At 41.9% G+C, this 19,427-nt stretch overlaps 1 protein-coding gene across 9 annotated transcripts in view; it reads right to left on the bottom strand.

Moving 5' to 3' along the window:
* CACNA1B (calcium voltage-gated channel subunit alpha1 B) overlaps positions 1-19,427 on the bottom strand; it is a 324,011-nt gene that overhangs the window by 71,036 nt on the left and 233,548 nt on the right. For all 9 annotated transcript variants that reach the window (XM_068914607.1, XM_068914604.1, XM_068914605.1 and 6 more), the window contains 5 exons: positions 18,623-18,743; positions 14,984-15,113; positions 13,166-13,225; positions 11,122-11,228; positions 753-849 (listed from right to left, as the gene is read on the bottom strand). In XM_068914607.1, the coding sequence (XP_068770708.1) occupies positions 753-849; positions 11,122-11,228; positions 13,166-13,225; positions 14,984-15,113; positions 18,623-18,743 (515 nt within the window). The remainder of the gene's footprint in view (positions 1-752; positions 850-11,121; positions 11,229-13,165; positions 13,226-14,983; positions 15,114-18,622; positions 18,744-19,427) is intronic.

The raw sequence follows: 19,427 nt of genomic DNA on the forward strand, positions 1-19,427 counted from the left end.
CATAGTTTCACCAGTGAAAAAGCACCCATTTTTCCCCCACCATCTCTCATAGAAAAGAGCCTGAAAGCCCTACTGATGCATGAAGACATTCTACAAGAAATATTTGAGAGTTCCCAAAACTCCGAGATGATTTAATTCTGTAACTTCTTCCACTTTCTGCTTCCAGGGGCTAGCTGTATCTCAAAGAATTCTTGAAATGGCATTGAATAAGTAACTAGAGGCCATTACATTTATTTTGCTTTGTAACTTGGTATTCTAGAGATGAAAGGGTACTGCTATAAAACCCTGCAGCATATATTCTGTAATAGGAAAGAGGAACAGATTAAAATTCCTCGTAGAGCAATGACATTTTTCTTTAGATAGACTGTGGAAAATCTTGTAATATTCATATTAAGCTCCGTAGTGAAAGTCAAACACTCCAAAATCTATTTTCTCATGTATCATTTTTAAGGACACCACATTTATATACTCTAATTTAATTTATATGCAGATTTTTTCTTTTCTTTTTTTAGAAGTTTAATTTTAATGTGGATTCACAATTATTCATACAATTGCATACAATGCTTGTGAAAGAAGCGAGTGTTTGACATTTGCTAAACATCTGCACAACTATTTTTATAAATCTGGCAAAGAGATTAATTGCAACAAAACAAAAGGAACAGAATTATTCGGACTGAGTTTACTCAAGTCAGCTCCCACTCAGGTCGGGTGCAAATCTCCTGAGAAGGAAACATTTGCGGTTAGTCTCTAACCTTTAGTTTTGGCAGCCGTTTAATGGTCTTCAATGGTCTTAGGACCCGCAGCACTCGCAGAGACTTGATTGTGTTGATGTCCTTGCCTTTGGTTCCTCTGCAAGGGGAAAAAGGTACAAGAACAACAGCGGGAATTGTTGTGTTCGCAGCTCGCTCACTAAAAGGCCTACAGATACCCAAGGTTTCACACATCTGGGGTTGCCACCTCACCAGGGATGCACACAGTGCTCGTGAGGGCTGCAGATGATCACCCAGGTGAGAGCAGTGGCAGTCGTGAGGCAGAAGGGAAGCTGCAGGCAGGACATGGCCCTTGTGCTCAGCTGCTTGTGCTCTGCAGCCTTGGCTCCCTTTCCAGCTATTCCAAATGTGTCACCAAGGAGCTGCTGACCTTCCTCTCCCAACTTCCCACCCAGGCAATAATCACAGCTGGGGTACAAGCACATGTTGGCCACAGCCATCAGGACAGGAGCTGTGGCCCGTTCATCCCAACCACGAGCTGGAGAAGGGAGAAAGTCACCCTGGGCTCTCATCCCTCTGCAGACACCTCTGTGAGGAAGGAAGATGTTTCTCTGGGTGCTTCTTGGCCTTCTTTGGCATGGAAATTGTGTTCTGAAAAGCAGGCAGTGACTCGGAGGAAGGGGCCTCCTCCATGGGTGAAGGGATAGCCCTCTTCCTCTGGCCAAGACTAGCTTTCCATTTCTGCATTTTGCACACCCTACCATCATCCTCAGGCCTCTGCCAGAAGGCATGCCACAAAAACCCATGCTGGACCATGTAATATGAGGCATATTACATGCCTGAAACTAGTACACCTTCCTTGTTATACATGCAGATACTGTAAGACATGTTTTACTTTTAGGTTTTGTTAAAACTACACGTGAGACATGACTCCATTCCTCTTGTTACCATTATGAGGTTAAAGGGGAAGGTTAGAGTTTCTTTCCGAGTGCACTTCCAAAATAAATAAAAAAGAATTATTATTTTTTCCTCAAAAACATAGATACATCTTCTTTCAACCCAACAGCAAAACAATAGCATTCCCCTTCATTTAGTATGAGGTGAAAAATGAGATGAAAACCTTTAACAGACTTTTACTCATGACTACAGGCTTGGGTCTGAGGCTGTACTGAAGTAACAAAGGTATGAATGAATGAATCGTATGTTGAGCAGGTGCTGAAATACCTCTTCTTCTACCCTTTTCCAGTTGGCTAAACAAGGTTGATCTTTCCAACAGGAAAGCAATAAAAATACAATTCCAGAGACACCAAAGAGATACCAGGTATGCGCAGACAGCAGAGTGCAAAGTATCCCCCGTTCCTCCCTAGCAGCCAGGCAGCCCTATATAAAGGATGGGCACCTAAAGGGAAGGGAATAAATAGCCCTGCCTTCATGGCTGACTGAGCTGACAGAGCCCAGGAAGATGTCTTTTTGCAACATATCCACTTGTAAAAGACTAATATTTCAATACTACAGAACAATCAGGAGGCAACTTTTGGTCAAAGTCAGGTAAGCTGGATTGCAATCTGCAACCCAGAAACAAACATTCCTGTCTCATCCCCAGCCTTTTTCCCGGGTTACCTGTCACTGCAGCCGCTCTGAAACCCAATAATCAGTGACACAGAAGGAATCTTTTGAGGGCTCTAGGTTGTATCCCAGCCACCTATACCTGTATTAAAACTTACTTTTGAACATAATTTAATAGAAGTGGAGGAGAGGAGGAATGGGATGGAGATTTGTGCGTCCTTTCCCTATCTAGTCTTTCAGGGCAGTGTTAGAGCCAGTTTAATCAGCTCTAGTTGGAATCTGACTCTGCTCACACTGCTGAAAATCCAAAGCAGTTCTCATGGAGTTAGTGGCATAAAACTCGTGTGAAGACGTTACAGGCAGAGCATCCAAGTGCTGATGGAGTGTCAAGGTCCAGCACTACTGTTTGGGGACAATATCTCAGCTATAGGTTGTTAAAGCCATCCCAGCTCCACAGACAACATCACAGTCTGCAAGGCCGTGTGACCGCTCTGCAGCTGGGTTATTATCCAGAGGCTCAATGCTAATGAAGTCATACCCACTTACATGAGGATGAGAGCAAGACCCTTGAAACTCCCTCTGCAGAGTAATGCCTACTCAGACACAAAAGCAGCAAAGCAACCAGAACAGAGAGTTTGCAAATCAATTTTGCAACGTAGGGAAAAACAATGAGGCAGACCAGAACTCTATTTTTTTTTACTGCATTGGTCAGGAGACTTAATACGTTAATAACTAGTCCTTGGTGAATTAGGTCTCCAAGAGAGTCACCCCCAGCTTCTCAAAGAGAATATACCCTAGTATGACCAATAGGGCACTGTTTCCACCATGTACCTGGCAGAAGGTTTCGCAGTAGCAGCGCCAATGTGTGGCTGCAGCTTTGCATCCCTGGCTCATGAGTATCCCCTCTTACCTGGGCCAGCCACTTATGTTTCAAGGGGGAGAGTGCAGGTCTCTAGCAGTAAGAGAAGCTTGTTAGACCTTTGCATGTGTTCCAGCAAAGACCAACCCCCACAGAGTGTTCTTACTGTTTGGCTCAGAGAAAGCCAGGAAAAATTCCCCTTGGCAGCACTAGAAAAAAGATGGGAGAGTCTCTCCTTCTGCTTTTAACTGACTCAAAGGCAAAAGGAAAGAACACGTTTTATCCCTGCACTTGAGGCCCATTGGCTTCATATGTGACTATGCCAATGATAACAGCTGCTTCTCTCGTGACAAATGACTACAGACAGCATGACATTCCCCACATGTCAACAAAGAAGCCAATGAAAATCTTAAGTGGATAAAATTCACGGAATGAAAATATTTTGGGCCTCACCCCGCTTCTGCTGATGGCTGAGATAAAAATCACATCAGTCCAATAGGAGGGTGAGGGGTCTGATCTTTTTCTTACAGGAGAAAGTACAGGAGATTAACATTGAACAAGCAAGAGAAAAAGGCTCAACCTGTTACTCAGGCTGCAGGCATGGACGATTAACCTTCCTGCCTATGGAAGAGCAACATGCTGATGTCTGGAGGAGGCATGAACCCTGTGGGAGACATCAGCAGGAGTCAGCCACAGCCCGGCACTGCCTGGCAGGGACGGCTCTGGTGAGCTGCCAGGAGCTCAGGGGTTTAACCAATTAGCAAGAAAAGCAGCAGGCAGCAGCCCCTTACTCAGCTCTATGGAGAAAGGTGGCCTTCAGGGAAGGGCAGCTGGTTCACTTGGCAGGTGCCAGCATCATGTGCTTCTTCCGAGGAGGGCAGACAGGAACAGGGAGAGGGAGGTTGAAGCTTCTCTGGCCTTGCACATCTATTACAATTCAGCAACAGTGTCAATGGATGACCTTTGTTGCTGGTTCATAATATGCTAAATCAGCCCAAATGGTCTCAGGATTGATTTAATGCCGCAGAAGAGCTGCCATATATTTAAAAGAAATAATTTTTAATTTCCATTAAAGATCCCTTAATCTATTTCAGAAGAAGGAGACACAGCAAGCGTAGTTTCTACTAGCTCTCACTTTAGCTTTTAGCACAACTGAAGATCCAGCCCATGGTTTGCCTTTGCGTACCTGCGTACCTCATGTCACCAACTCCTAGCAAGCAAAGATCACGCTACAGTCACCGTCGCCATCTCCCTGCCACCTTGAGCAGGGTCAGCCAGACTGGCAGTCCCCAAGCTACACAACTCTGTCTGCTCCTTACAAATGCCATGGATGCAAAACACACATCGCGCTAGGCAATTTGTTCAGCCTGTAGGGGAGGAAAGCAGTAGGAAGAAAGAAGAAGGGAAATTAGGTTGGCACCTTGCTACTCAGTCAGCCGGCCAGCCTGTCCATAAGGCTGCTGGTCAGCCAGCGTGGGGGCCGCCTCCTAGGTTGCCCCACTGCTCCTGCTCCCCTCAAAGGCCAAGCAAATTGATCAGCTTGCTCCATGTTGTCCAGACATTTGGGGTTTTACTGGGTGAGGAAGGTAGGGCAGAACGCAGTATAGAGGTAGGGATTCAAGGCATAGGGGTGAGAAAAGAATGCATAATAAGGAATTAAGGGACGTATGGAGGGGGCAGAAGGAGGGGGGGAAAAAAGTATGTAGGAGGTAGGGACACCGTGATCCAGAAATATATTCAATTCTGTCATCTGGGGGCAATTTTCTGGTCTGCAGATTAACAACTGCATGGCCCAGCTTAGCAGCACAGCCACTTTCAGGTAACCATTGAACTAACAAACTGTAACAGTCCTAATCCGATTTCAGGTAGAACCACAGAATATTTCTGCACTGCGACTTCTGGTACTCCTCATTCCAGGAGATCTAAAAACCTATTTAGCATGCTCCTATGTCTTTGTGCTAAATAACAATTGAACTAATAAGGCCTCTGGGAAGCCAAGTTCCCAGAGATGGGAACAGATACTTCCTGGCTCCGAAGGAGCTCGCTCAGGTTTTACATGGCTGGCTCCAAGCCTGAAGCAATAACCTCAACGGGCTTCATATTTGCAGGAGGATCAAACAGACCTACTAGGGGCCAGTGAATAGATGGGGCAGAGCAAATCTTCTTTCCTGGGTGTATGAAAGAAGGTGCTGTTCTTCTCTTGCACAGAACAGGATGCAGATGACTGCACAGGGAGTTTCAAACCAAAGGGAAGACAGCGCCAGTCATTTAAAATTCCTTCTGCCTGAAAGAAGGATACTAAGAAGGGTTGATACGTCTTTTTTCTTGCAAGCACCTAAGCAAATAAAGAGTGTGAGCTGATTAAGGGGCTTTATGATCTAAGAAAGACAGAGAATTTTAAAAATCATACATACTTTTTCTCACAGTTAGATTCTTGCTACAGGTGAAAGCTTTTTCAAAGGACTGGTACTAAGAACTAGAGCAATACAAATTGCATTTTGATCAAGTATACTTTTTGTAACTAGTCCAGTGTGTCAAATAAAACCTATAAAAATTGTTTAATTTTTTTTAAAAGAGGCCTACCCCTTCCCCTTTTCTTTTATACCACTCTAGTATAAAGCTAAATGCCCCAAAAATAGGAGGTCCAGACAGAATCAGGATTCAGTCAAAAGGTGTATACGAGCACATATTTGACCAGAATAGTCCCAAGTGTATATTTCTCACCACAAAAATAAATTGGCATGGAAGGAAGTTCTTAGCTGAACTGCAGAATAACTACAAAATTCAGAAGAGCTATAGGAGAGCAAGCAGGGTAAAGACAGATGACAAACAGAAGCCTTGAGACTGAAAAAAAATACAAGGAAAATAGAAAAATTGCATTAGGTCAATTCTGCTTGCATTAGGCCAGTTCTGCTTCTCCCGAGGCAGTTTGCTGCTCATTTATTTAAAACAAAATAAAACAAAATTAAAAGAGCTTTGCTTGGCCTTTTTCCCTTTAATAAATAAGTGATCCTTTAAAAAATTAATCGTTCTTTAAAATGAAAGCTTCTTGTTTCTGTTTCTCCTGCCAACAGCTCTGATTTCACGTACATGGGCCTCCTAGAGTCAGATCATCAAATATTCAGAGCAGGGTGGAGCCAGAGTCTTCCACGATCGCCTGAAATCCCCGAGGCAGAAAGCGGATTCCTCCATTTCAGGGTAAATGAGGCCACTCAGCTCTGCCCGAGTGCAGCGCTACCCTCTTCCAGTGGCGAAATGAGATGGAAGAAAGAAGCAAGTACCCAATGTCTTGGACCACAAGGACCTTTCTTTCAGTCCGTCTCATTGCATTGCGGTTATCTTTGGTGGGAAAGCCTGCCGGAGCTCCTGTCCCACGTGGGACGCTGCAGCTCGGCCAGGCGACCCTCCTCACTCCGTGCAGGAGAGCCTGCTCTGCACCAGCGACAAAACTGCCGCAGCCCAGCTGAAGGTGAAAGGCAACTTTTGCTACCTCCTTCATTAGCAGTTCCCTCCTCTGCCAAGCTCTCAAACAGCTCTCAACACCTTGCTTCCACGTCAAAGACTTCTCTCCATTTTCAGAGGTGTGCAGCCAGGGTCCAGGCTGTGTGCATTGCTGAAACCACTGCAAGTCAGGCCTGAAACTTCCAGTGCTGCAGTTTACCTATGCAACCCTCTAAACGAGAGCAAAATTCCTGCTTTAAACCTAACTGTTTTTTGTGCGTTGCAACTTGCACATTAAGGAGGCGCCCACTAAGTTGTTCCCCCTAAATATTTTTGTTATATACATATCTGTTTATCACAGTTTCTGACTTCTGGTCAGCCTCAGTAACTGTCACCTGGCTTTCCAGTCTGCTTCTCTCCTCTGGTTAAAGAATGTTGGGATGAATGAGAACTGTCAAGGGAAAATACGTTTCACTGAATAATGAGTAATAAAGGGACAAAGGAGTCAATGCAATGGGTGTAACATGGTTCATTTCCACAGTGGCAAGTGTGTGTACACATATTTGACAGGCATAACAGTGCAGCAAGAGACAGGAATAACGTATTACCCCATGAAACTCCTAGAGAGATTCCAGCAAGAAGAAGACAAAGAAAGAGCAAAGTCAATGACAAACAGAAACATAAGGCTATACAGTGTACCCCGTGCACATCCAGTTACGTGCTGGCAAATAATCCCGTCCACTGTCCCGCACCCACCAACTCAATGTTCATAAAATAAAATAACAAGAAAGCAACTGTATGGCATATACCTCTACATGCCCCGACATTGCATTAGCCCTTTGACGGACAAGTAGACAGTACAAACATACTTTCATCCTAATGACACTTTGGGAGGTAAATAACTTCCATTGTTTGGCAAATGCTATTAAAATCATCGATTTTCAAACAGTAGTGTGAAATTCCATGCATCTCAGCTACTTTTCTGTTATTGAAAATGTAAAAATGCAATCTTTCTACTCCTAACCATCAATTATTTCTATCACACAAATAGATTTTGTGCTTGGAAATGGTAAATTTTCATGAGAAATTTACTAGCTTGCCTTAAACTTCTGTATTTCCAATTTCCTAAAGACTAAAACAAGTCTATATGTTTGTGGCATGTTTATCTATCTATCTCTAGAAAGAGAAAGGTATTTCACTTTGAAATACACTACAATATGGAAGACATAATTTTATTATTGTCATAAGTATTACTAATCTTTCTAGCATGTCGTTGGAGACCTTGCTTTAAAAAATGTTTTTTCAGTTACAATCAAGCAGAAAATATCTTCCGAAGAGTTACAGGTGGAAAGTAGTCTGATATCTGGCTTGCAAGGTTGAGATGAATTTTATGTACCTTGCATCAACAACTTATATTGTCAGCTGCCTAAACAAATATAGATTATTGCAACATTCCCAATGCCAGCATTTCAGGGAGGCCTGTTTTTACTAGCTCTTCAGTGATGTGTCTGTTCAGTAAGAAATTAATTCAGATCACCTTTACTGGACAACAGCAAGGTCACGAACATTCAGGTAGTGAATTAAATCACAGTGGCTGAAGGGTGGGTAATCATGGATTTTTGCAAACAGAAACTGGTAACAGCCACATTAAGTACATTTTTACAGGAACACAGACGACAACTGACAGGACTAGTATTTGCTAGCAAAAATCTCAGGAGTAAAACACAAAGACTACCCAGCTCTTTCACCAAAAGCTCATTTTCAGGATAATCAAATCTCAACAGGCTCAATGTGTCCATGTGGTTTAACTAAACAGTGCAGCTGGGCTAAAGGATGCAACTCTCTACACTTCATCTGAGCAGTCTGAGGCTGTAAGTATTCAGAAGAGGACTAGCAGGCAAAGAGAGCAAGTCATCTCATATAAATGAATGGATTTCCTGCTTTCATGTTAGACCAGAGATACTCCAAGTACTCTCTGAATTGCATGTCAACACTCACACTGCCAGATGAAATATAGACGCAGAGCAGAGGTTACAGTCATAGAAAATTCAAATTTTTCCAAGCCTCAGAAATAAGTTTGACTTGCTTTTATCTGGGAGATAGTAAATAGCCAGGTTTTACTCATTCACTTTCCATAAATCCCTGCTCAGTACTTACTCAAACAGCATGTAAAATAGAAATAGCTATTATGAAGCACAGTCAGGGGACATACAAGTCATTCGTATAGAGGCTGATGAGGTACTGTTAGAAATTCATGAACCAATGTGAGCAATGGAAATCCTGAGCACAAAAAGACTCAGAAGGATTAAAAATCATTCCTTTTAATCAATAACATGTCCAAAAGAAATTCTCGTTCAAAGAGAAAACATTTTAAAGTCCTACCCTGGTGTTTGTTCTCGCAGCACACAGAACAGCTCTGAAGGGCTAACTAAAATACTCCCTTGCCAGTTTGCCTTGATAGTCTGAATTCCTAATGGAAAAGGGTTTGGGAAATTCAGAGTTCAGACAATATTGCTTTGAAAAGTTATACTTGTGACTAACATTATTTTACTTTTATATCTTCAATTCGAGGGAGCTCAAGTTTGGAGTTTGTTTGTTTGTTCGTTTTTTAAGAAGCTTTAGCTTAACTCAGTCTTACTCCATTCAGATCTGAGAGATGTTGCGGTAATATAATTCACACAAAGGGACACAGACATGTCTAGTCAAGCTTAAAAAACAGGCTCTGTTCTCTGATGTCCAGTTTTAAGTAAGCAAGATATATTCACTAGAACTCCTCAACTCTTCCCTCTCAAAAGGGCCTTGCCTAGAACAGAGCACTCAGTTCTACTGAAAAACCAATTTTCCAACATGTAGTGGCAAAGTCTCCAAAAGACAGGAGACAGGCTCCTTTAGAAAAATTGATACTGGACGTGACTTGCTCCAAGATCAAAACAATTCTTCACGGCAGGGTTGGGTACAGAAAGCCTAGACCCCAATATCTCTATTCAAAAAACTCTCAGTCACCTCCACTGAAGGACAGCAAATGATGCAGCTTGATCATCTAACCATTTACAGGAAGGCTCTGGTCACAGCTGACTCAAAGCACAAGTATAGGATTAAAGAATTCACTTATATGATTTAAGGTCCATTTCCTCTGTCCCATCTTTAACACATCCTTACTGGAAAATGGGGCAAAAGAAAAGTGCCACTGGTCCATTAGTTCAAAAATCACGCCAGCAATGCCAATCCCATATCCTTCTGCTCAGAGACTCCATGGCAGGAGTCAAATCAACTTAGATGCTTTTTATCTAGCATCTGCTGTGAAAAAAAAAATAAATGATCTAAAATACAGACCTCGTAGCCATAAAGGGGAAGGAACATTGACACCTCAGAAGATGACAAACTTCTGAGAAACATTCCAGGTCAACTTTATCAGAAAGATCAGGTAACTTTTTATGCTGCCAGGGACACAAAAGTATTTCGCATCAGCAGAGTGATGCACAGTCACTTAAGAGGAGCAATAGATATGGCTGTCTGCCTAAAAATTACTGTCAGTCTAAAATACAGTCTAAAATACATACTTTCACTCTTCCTTGCCAAGGTGAACGCATTTTTTCATTAGCAAGTAAAATGCTGTTAATTTCTTCACCTTCATTAATTATGATGTCAACAAATAGGCGAGTGGATTGGGGCATGGGATGCTAAATGTTCACTGTAATTATTCAAGGCTAATTTATCAGAAGATTAAACTGGCCACGTCCTGTAATCTGTTTCCAGGTCAATTCCTAGAATTTCCTAGGCATTTGCCATACGATTATGGAGTTGCCCGGAACTACAAAGCGAAATTTTCTTTCCAGAATCCAATTTGAGTTCCCCAAGTTCTGCAGAGCCTGCATTGCTCCTCCTACAGTCTGTTCCAAGAAAGATATTCAAACTAAAATCTTATTTTCTTTTTTTAAAACAATTCAATGTCTGTTGCTCAAAATCCTCTATGTCATTAAAGGAGCACACGGAACATCAGTTAATGTCATAAATAGAGAGCAGTCACTTGAGGAAGGGAACAATTAGCATTAGAAGTGGTATTCTCACAAGTACCTTGAATGTCAGAAGAGGATGAGAGAAAAATGCAAAAGGTATATAAATCAGAAACATTCATGACTCTAAAAATTATGTTCTGCAAAGATTTCAGCGGAGATATCAGCTGATCTCATTAGCTATTTTTTCATAATAAGAAAAACTTGCAAAACAATTTCCTGGACGACTACCAGAAACTGTTATAATAACAGCCTTTCAAAGAAGTTGGCCAGAAGGTCACAAAAATCTTAGCTCATATTTGAAAGAACAGAGAATGGATTCATCATAAATTTGGGAGAAATTTCAGGAGATTCCACAACACAAATTTAGGGCTTTTTTCCCCCCAGCTTTGAGGTGATAAAAGGTGCAACCTGAACATTTCACAGAGAAACAAACCACAAACATTGCGCTTCAACTAGCTCTATGCCAGGGTCCTGCCTGCCTCTGCAGCATATTTCCTAGAAATTTAGATTTTAAGGAGAATGTACTTACGAGAAGGCAAATGCCACCAAGGCTCCACTGACCACAATGAAGTCCAGGATATTCCACAGGTCACGGAAATAGGAGCCAGGGTGGAGTAGCAACCCCAAGTCAATCATCTTTAGAGGAAACACATCAAAACAAGAAGTTTTAAGAAAAGGAGTACTGAGTCAACACTGCTGAGAAACGTCCTTGATCAAACGACCTTTCACAAACTCTTCTACAGCATTTCAAACACATCAATTTTTATTTGTGACAGGACTCAGCAGGGGAAAAGGAGGTGTGTTTTTGTTGCTTAAGGTAGGGGTTAGTTTTTCGGAAGTAGACAACATTGGCAAGAGTCAGCCTTGGTGTGGGCAGAAGCTGGGGGAGGCCCCATAGAAAGCTTTGCAAATGCTCTCCATGGTTTCAATCATGCCTAGAAACATTTCTTCATATTTCCAATCCTGGCTTTTACTATTAGAGAACTATTCCTCTACACTACGCTAAACGAGATGGTATGCTGGGAATGGGGCATCTTTTCCTTCTTTTAAAATTCAGTCTTCTCATAAATATATATCTGTCAGTAATATTTACTGGCTCATTGTTTAACACACAAGCACAGATTGTGTTTTTTTTCAGAAATCTGCCATCAGCCTAAAGCAAAGTTTTCATTATAATAACTTCCAGCAGAGCAACATCTAGTCATGCTTAGTCAAACTATCTGTCTCTTATGGGCACAAAGAGCTCAGTCAAAACCAAAGCTGAAGTGAATAAACTGCAGCCAAAACCATGACAGACAAAAGCATTAACTGCTACATAGGAATCTTTGCAGAGACATACATTAATTTATGGGAACAACTGTTTGTGTCAAACACCCAGATAGCTTACTTTTATTTCACCCCCGTCCAACAAGATTAGCAGGAATTAACGATCAGAACAGAATATTACAGAATAAAAAGGCAAAAAGAGGATGAGAAGAACCACAACCAAATGGAACAGTCAAAGAAAAATGCCCGCTCTGAACACTCGCTGACAGATGCTGCACAGAATAGCAGCATCGCTGACTTCTGTATGAGATTCTATCTCTCTCCTCACAATACTACTAAGAGTCGTCTAAAGCTGAGTCTCAAAATGCCTATTATTGATTCTGTCTGCTTTTCTAGGAACTCTACAATTACCCATATAAACTTTTTTTCAGATAACTTCAACCTTCTTATCCTGAACAAATGAGGGAAAATCTGTTTTTTTATTTTGTGTCTCTTTTGCATCTTGCTCTGAAAGTAAAAACTAATTCCATCACTACACCAAGACTAAAGTCTGACTTTATTAGAACTGTGCTTTCTGGAAAGTTACTGCCCCACAGTTCCAGCATCATCTATTGCCCTGCCCGGGGATGTACAAGCTACAAAGCGAAATCCTCACCTTTTTGAAAGGAGATAAGTCAAAAATCAGTTATTAATATTCCTAATCAGCATCACAGGAGAAGGGGAGGATCAGAGCTGCCCAGTAAGGTCTATCAGCTGGGGCGCAGCCCTGCCTCGGGATGAATGGCTGTGGGCGCAGAGCTGGCCTGATGGCACGGGGTGCGTGCACAGTGAGTTTGTACCTGCCTGCAGACTGGTTCAAAGACCTGGCTAACCCCACGGATACTTCAGTCAGCATGACAAGGCCTCTGAATTAGTACCCCAGGGAGGTGAAGGGGATGGGGGGGACATCTGTCAAAGGTCTTTTTCTAAAGATATTGCTCCTGTGTTCTGAGGCATGCACAGACATCGCTGCATCATGCACCATTCACACTTTTTAATCTCTTACACAACCATAGCTACACAAAAGGCTTCCTTACTTTCCCCCGTGAAATCAGAGATGCTAAAAAGCGGGAGAGAGGCTACAGAAAAACATCTGGTACACATTGGCTACCTCTGAGGTGCTCTTCCTGAGTTAAAGCACCATTAACGCATCTCTAGGCACATCAGGAATCTATGTCACATTCCAACATCTTTCTCCACGTTCCGTGAAACAGAGGAGTGTAAATCTGCATGGGCTTGTGAACATTCCTATTTGGGGAAATTCTTACCTTGATCACCATCTCAAAGGTAAAGACACCCGTAAATATATAATCCAAGTATTTCAGAGCCTAAATTGGATAGAAAAATTTGTATTAGAGGAGATTACACACAGAAATAATCTGCAAAAAAGTAAAGCATAAAAGTTCTATTCTAGCAATGGTCTATTTACTACACTGTCAATGGATAAATTTCCATACATAGGAGGCTGTCAGTTTAGGCACAAACCTGAATCATCTAATTCAAAAACAGCAATACTTTTTCCAGTCCTGGACAGAATGCAGTATGTGTGCGCATGGGTTGCTTCAGCATGCCTGTGTATATGGCAGGTATAATAAGTTAAAACGGCTAAAATTCAAACGAGAACATTTGAACATCCTTTCCTAGAGAGCTTATTTGCCAGTGTTTGTGTAGAAGTCTGGGTTTCTCCTCTACAACAGTTGATGATGATATTATTAAAGACTTCAGGAGAGCAAGACAGTGACAAAATCCTTTTGGTAAAACTCATTACACAGCTATTAAGGATCGGGAAAAGATATTGCTTCTAGGTACTTCAGCTCTTTACTGATATGGAGATTCCTGGATCCTCCTCTGAAAAGCCTAATGCTGGCCAGATTCTGAAGAAGGAAGCCAGACCAAGCAATTCCTGCTTTGATCTGGTCTAGCAACTTGTACTCTCAAGCAATTCAGTTCCTCAGTCTGTTTAAACACAGGCTCCTCAGCACACACCTTGATAAATGCAATATCAGTCAATTCAAATATCTATAGTCCTCCTAAATCTTAATATGACCCTGTGGATGGGATGCGCTTATTCACAGTTAGATTCAGTTGACTATATACAGTGAATGTTTATTAAGTCAGTAGAAATCCATGCAGGTAATTGTGACTTGGCCCAAAGTAACATAGGGTCAACAACACTGTACTCTTAAAAAGATGCAGATATCTATATTAAAGGGTCCAAAATTAAACAACTGCATCTCACTGTTTCCAGTCTTAACCTTCAGTTCTGAACAATCCCAATTGTGTGCGTGACAGGCTGTAGCCAGGCTCTGGGCTGAAGCCCTCACATGAAAGTGTTTGAAAACTGGTGACCATTTATGCAGTCAGAGACCGCTGCTGAGGTGTGCGCACTCACGTAGAAGGTGGCACACTCCTATTTCTGTACATAATAGCGCTCATCTGTGAAGTCTCTGAGTTTGGCTTGACACCCATGGATCAGTACATTTTCTGCTAATCCTAGGAGACTGATACTATGCCCCACCAAGATAAAGAGCCATTTTCATATCAGGTTTTACTTCCTCAAATTCTGCTCTAACAGGAGCAGGACTGCTAGAGACAATGTCAGCCCTGTGCTGCGACTGGGGAAGCACTTCTCATTGCAGAATGGTGCGATTCCTCTGGCTATTGTGGCTATGAAACTTCTCAGGCTTATTTCGCATACCTAGCATTAGGCAACCAATCAACGACTTCGAGATTCCCAAGCTTGGACGTGATTAAAACAGCAGCAATGGCCAAGATCTCTGAACCTTTTGGCAGTGGAATGATATAATCAGAATATATTGTAAAAGAACAGCTCCTGTTTTAGCAGGGGAAGACAGGAATGATGTTCCCGCTCTTCAAAGAAAAAGGTTCGGATTAACTGGAAGCGTCTTTATTGCGGGCTAAGAGCATGCTCATGGACAGCTGTCCTTTCTACTCACTGGTTATAAGTTTTGGGCCCCAGGTCATCCACTCACTAGTGCACTGCAATGGCACAGAACGGACACGCTATGCACATAACTGCTGGAGAAGCAGAACGATTTTACGCTGGCTATCTTGTCAGTACTCACATCATTCCTTGGTGACTCAGCTTGGACAGGGTCTTCTGCAGCCAGGGCAATGCTGCTGAGGGCTATAACTATGAGGATGACCATCTCGAAATAGCGCAAGTTGACAATGTAGTGGAACAAGCGTCGAATTCTGAAAACAACAAAAACGCATAGAGCTATTGTGAGTGCTCTGAGTCAAGCTCTCTGCTGTGCTACAAAAGACTGGCAGAAGAACAACATTCATCAGGAGCATCACCTTTAGGACTCCTCTTACAATTAGCGTGAGAAAGCAGAAATCGGAGTCAGTGGCTTTAAACTCAGGTTTGCAACAGATCTGCAGACATTTAACATCTCTCCACTGCACTGACTTTACCCTTCTGCAAGGTGATGATAATTATTTATTAAAAGAGCACTGAGAGCTTTCGAGCATTGAAACTCAGCTCTACAAATCGTATTTATATACCTCTCAATCCTTTTTCACTTTGAATTCACAGGCAAAAGTCCTGTGAGTTTCAAACTAGTTCTGAAATCCTTTTAAAAACAAATAATCCCTTTGAAATTGAGATGTATACTGCGCACTTCAGGACTCTTAGGTGAAACTCGCTCTGTAACTATAAGTACTCTTTCTAGTAATCTCTCCTGCCAGGCACCTCTGCATGCGCTTTATTCTAAGCAGTTCTTTGTAAGCTGCACAAATACTCTACACTAATGTATGTCATTACTTTAACCTAATCATGTTGTTCACAAATTGTGTGCAAGTGACAAACGTTCAATTTCTAAGCAATGCAAAAACTATTCACAAATTTCAGCAAATAACTCTTTATCTGACTGCAGTACACAAATATTTAACTGCAAGAACACAGAAGTCTACATTTGCACTCTACTTGTCAATAGAGCAATACTCTACACTCTACTGCTTCACTTGAACGCTTCTGTCTGAGGATCAAATTATATGCGTAACTGACCGACAGCTCTGTTAGCTGAGAAAGTAATTCAGTTACTATATAGATATTTGCTTAGAGAAAATGCTAACAGTTAGATTAAAATTCATTTTTCACATCTACTTAGATACTTCTTTTCGCCAGATTACCAATGGATGCAGAACGAGAGTTACAAATACCGGAGAAACAGATTTAATATAAAATGATAGAAAGAACAGTGCTTTGTGGCTCCTTTAACTCCAGTTATCTATCTGACAGGAGACGATAATCATCTTCTTGCTCTACGAATCCATAGAAGTGAAAGACAACGTTTTCAACATTTGCAGCTGTAATTCACACACAAAACTCTCTTTCATCAGAGAAATAACAAGTCCCTATTTTTAGATCTTCATCATTCATAACAAGCAATGAGATGCAGGAACGTTTGTAAGGTGCCAGTGTTGCTTGAAAAACCATTTTAAATGCACGTGTGTGTTTTAAAAGGGTGTCACTTTAAAAGGAATACATTTCAAATAGGCTTTTCAGAACTGTTTCGTCCACTAGCAGCACCCTGGTAATGCATCCCCTGTGGGGTTCCTATGGGAGTAATTTAGAAATAGGTATGGTGAAAATCACATCCAAGGAAAGCAGAAAGACCTTTCTTGAAAAGTTTGCACCTGTCATAATATCAGAAGGGGGTCCCACTGGGACCATGTCTCAAAGCTGTTGATACTCACAGAGTTTGGTCTTTGTCTTATTTCCCTTTGGCCCTGTGTAATAACAACTCCGTTTCTGCAATTTTTTTTATTTTATTTTTAATGGTCTTCTGGTAGAGCTTTTTTGGCAAGAGAAAAAGGTAAGGAGGAGATAGGAACAACATACCAGTTCCTGGACTATGAGGAAGGTCACAAGGTCATAACTATGAGACCAGGTGAGAGAAGAAAAGAGAAACGTACATCAAAACGAGGAAGTCTTGCTGCTTCTCTAGCTGCCCAGTCCATTCCTCGGCTCACATCCTTCTGGGCTTAGGGCCATCTAGCTTTCTGCCTCTGCCATGCTATCTTTAGCAGCCATTTTGCAGTTAATGTTCATTTTTTGTGGTCATGCCAAAACAAAAAGACTTGAGCCACCAAATACTAGGAACAAATTAATGTTTCCTTCTCCAGCCAGCCAGAGTCCAAGCTCCATAATTCAAATGCTTCCTATTTGCGCCAGCAGGTTCATCTTTATTTTTTTCTGCACTATGAGCGCACCCCATCACCTAAAATGTTCTCCCCTCCCATTCACTGTGTTTTGCACAAATTCAAAGGATACGTTGCCTTATTTGAAATTGCACAATATGATTATAACATTCCGAAAAGGGAAAATTTTGCAGGCTTCTGGCTCAGTTACCCTAAACTATTGTGAGGTCTAATCGGCAGGTGGCTGGAGAAGACAAAGAGGACACACAAACGTGTCTTTTTTGTGGGCTTGAGACAAAGCGGCACATGTTGAGTCGTCAGTTCATTTCCTTTTGGAGATTAGATCAGCTGTAATTTGGGGTCATTTTCCCTCTATTACAGCTAGCATTGAAAAATAGCCTCCAACTTTTCCCACTGATAAATTCCATCTGTGCACACACTCATAGCCATATCATCCTGGAGCACATAGGCTTGTAGCCCGAATTACGCAGCTGGCAGTGGCTTTTAAGGAAGTGATTCAGTCTGCCTACTATCCAGGAGTGCCAGACCATGGCTTCTACTGCAGATGCAGTTCTGATGTCAAAGATGAATACTCTGAGTAGGCAGCATGAATGTGGCCCTATTTTGTTCCACTGACTGTATAGCCAGGATGTCACAGCCCTGCATAGTAGATGGTCTAGAATCACTCATCATTCTCTTGAATCGAGCTGAAGAAAGGGCCTGAGTCCTTCTTAGGTATCTGAGCACGTAGAGTCCAACCACAGAGGACAATAGCTAAGAACTGTAACAAGTCTACCAAAACAAGAGAGAAACGACCACATCTGCTGCTAGCAGATCTCCAGGTTGGCGAAAGTTTCCTCCGTTGCCCTAAATTATTACTTAAAATGACTCACAGGCCTTCATGCTAGAATTATTACAACTCCTGCTGCACTTGTCTAGTCCTGCAGCACTTTGACGTGACATGTTCTGTATTTACAGGCTTTGAGTACAAAGCTCCCCATGAGGCAGAGATGCCTCAATCAGAAGAAACGTTATAATCCCAACAGATCCCAAAAGCTGTATTCTCAGCCTTAGCAAATGAAAAATAGTCACATTTTCCCAGAAGTTGAAAGTTTTCAGAGATGTGATGGTACTAGTATGGAAAAAGCACAAACTCCAAATGGGGAAACCTGCAAGAATTTTCTGAGAACAAAAATATTGCTCAGCGGGCTTCTTCTGGTAATATCTTTCCAGTGATATCTTTTCCATACTCTGAATCACATTGGGCGTGTTTCCTTTATTGATCTATAACTGATGAAACCATTATCTATTTGACTACCAGGAGGGCAACTAGGAAGAGTCTGCCTAAGTCAGTCTCCTTTCCCTATTCTGGCAATTTATTCCCATAGGAGAGGCCAGCTGAATGGCAGCATCTGGTCTGCAACCTACATACACATTTATCTAATTTTCCAGTGTGCTTGACTGACAGAGATGTAGATCAAGCTAACGTTATTACTCTGAATATCCATGCTTGAAGTACATGTACTCCATAAGCAACATTATAGAGTCAGAGGACTTACGGATTTGTAGGACTTAAGATAAACATGGAACTGTAAGGCAAGATTGGTTTAGGCCCATTTTTCGTCAAGTCATCGACATCTTTCTTCTCCTCGGTTTTACTTTCAAATTCAACACTGTTCACTGTAATTTAAGGAAAGAGAAATGAGAGTTAAAAATGTATCCGCATCCTTCACACAGCAGGTCGCCGGCAACAGCTGGATACGCAAGCAATGCAGCTGAGGTAGAGAAGAGCAGCCTTTGAATATGTTGATTAAATGTGATGAACAATCATTTGATTATTATCACAGCTATTTACTACCATATGATATACTCTACAATTATACTGCTCCTTAACCACTGCATTGATGAGCACTATATCTGAAATGGCCAGGAAATGAAGATTCCCAGTGTAGATAAACACAGAAACCTTACATTTATTTACTCAAGAGCTGCCTAACTGGAAACTGAAATCCCATGCCAAATATTGTAAATCATTAAGGACAGAGGATCAGCTGGTGAGCCATGAAAAGAAAAAAGACAGTAGCCCTAACTAACCTCACAATTCTGAATCCTTCCCTGTAAGCCAGTAGTGGGATTGGCTTTGGAATGCGTAGGAGAGCAAATTCGTAGATGAGCTTTGATAATTTGGGGCCTAAGACTGGCTAAACTTCACAGCATAAGGAACACAGGTTTTGAAGGGACTTCCTGGACCACTCAAGCCTGTGCCTGCACATTGCACCTCAGTTTTGGCACAGCTTCCCTTGTATAAACGTATCAAGCCCCATTTCACACTAGGTCTTTAACTTTCACGATCCCCTTTAGAAG

This window comes from Struthio camelus, chromosome 20, assembly GCF_040807025.1.
Source record: "Struthio camelus isolate bStrCam1 chromosome 20, bStrCam1.hap1, whole genome shotgun sequence".
Taxonomy (NCBI): Eukaryota; Metazoa; Chordata; class Aves; order Struthioniformes; family Struthionidae; genus Struthio; species Struthio camelus.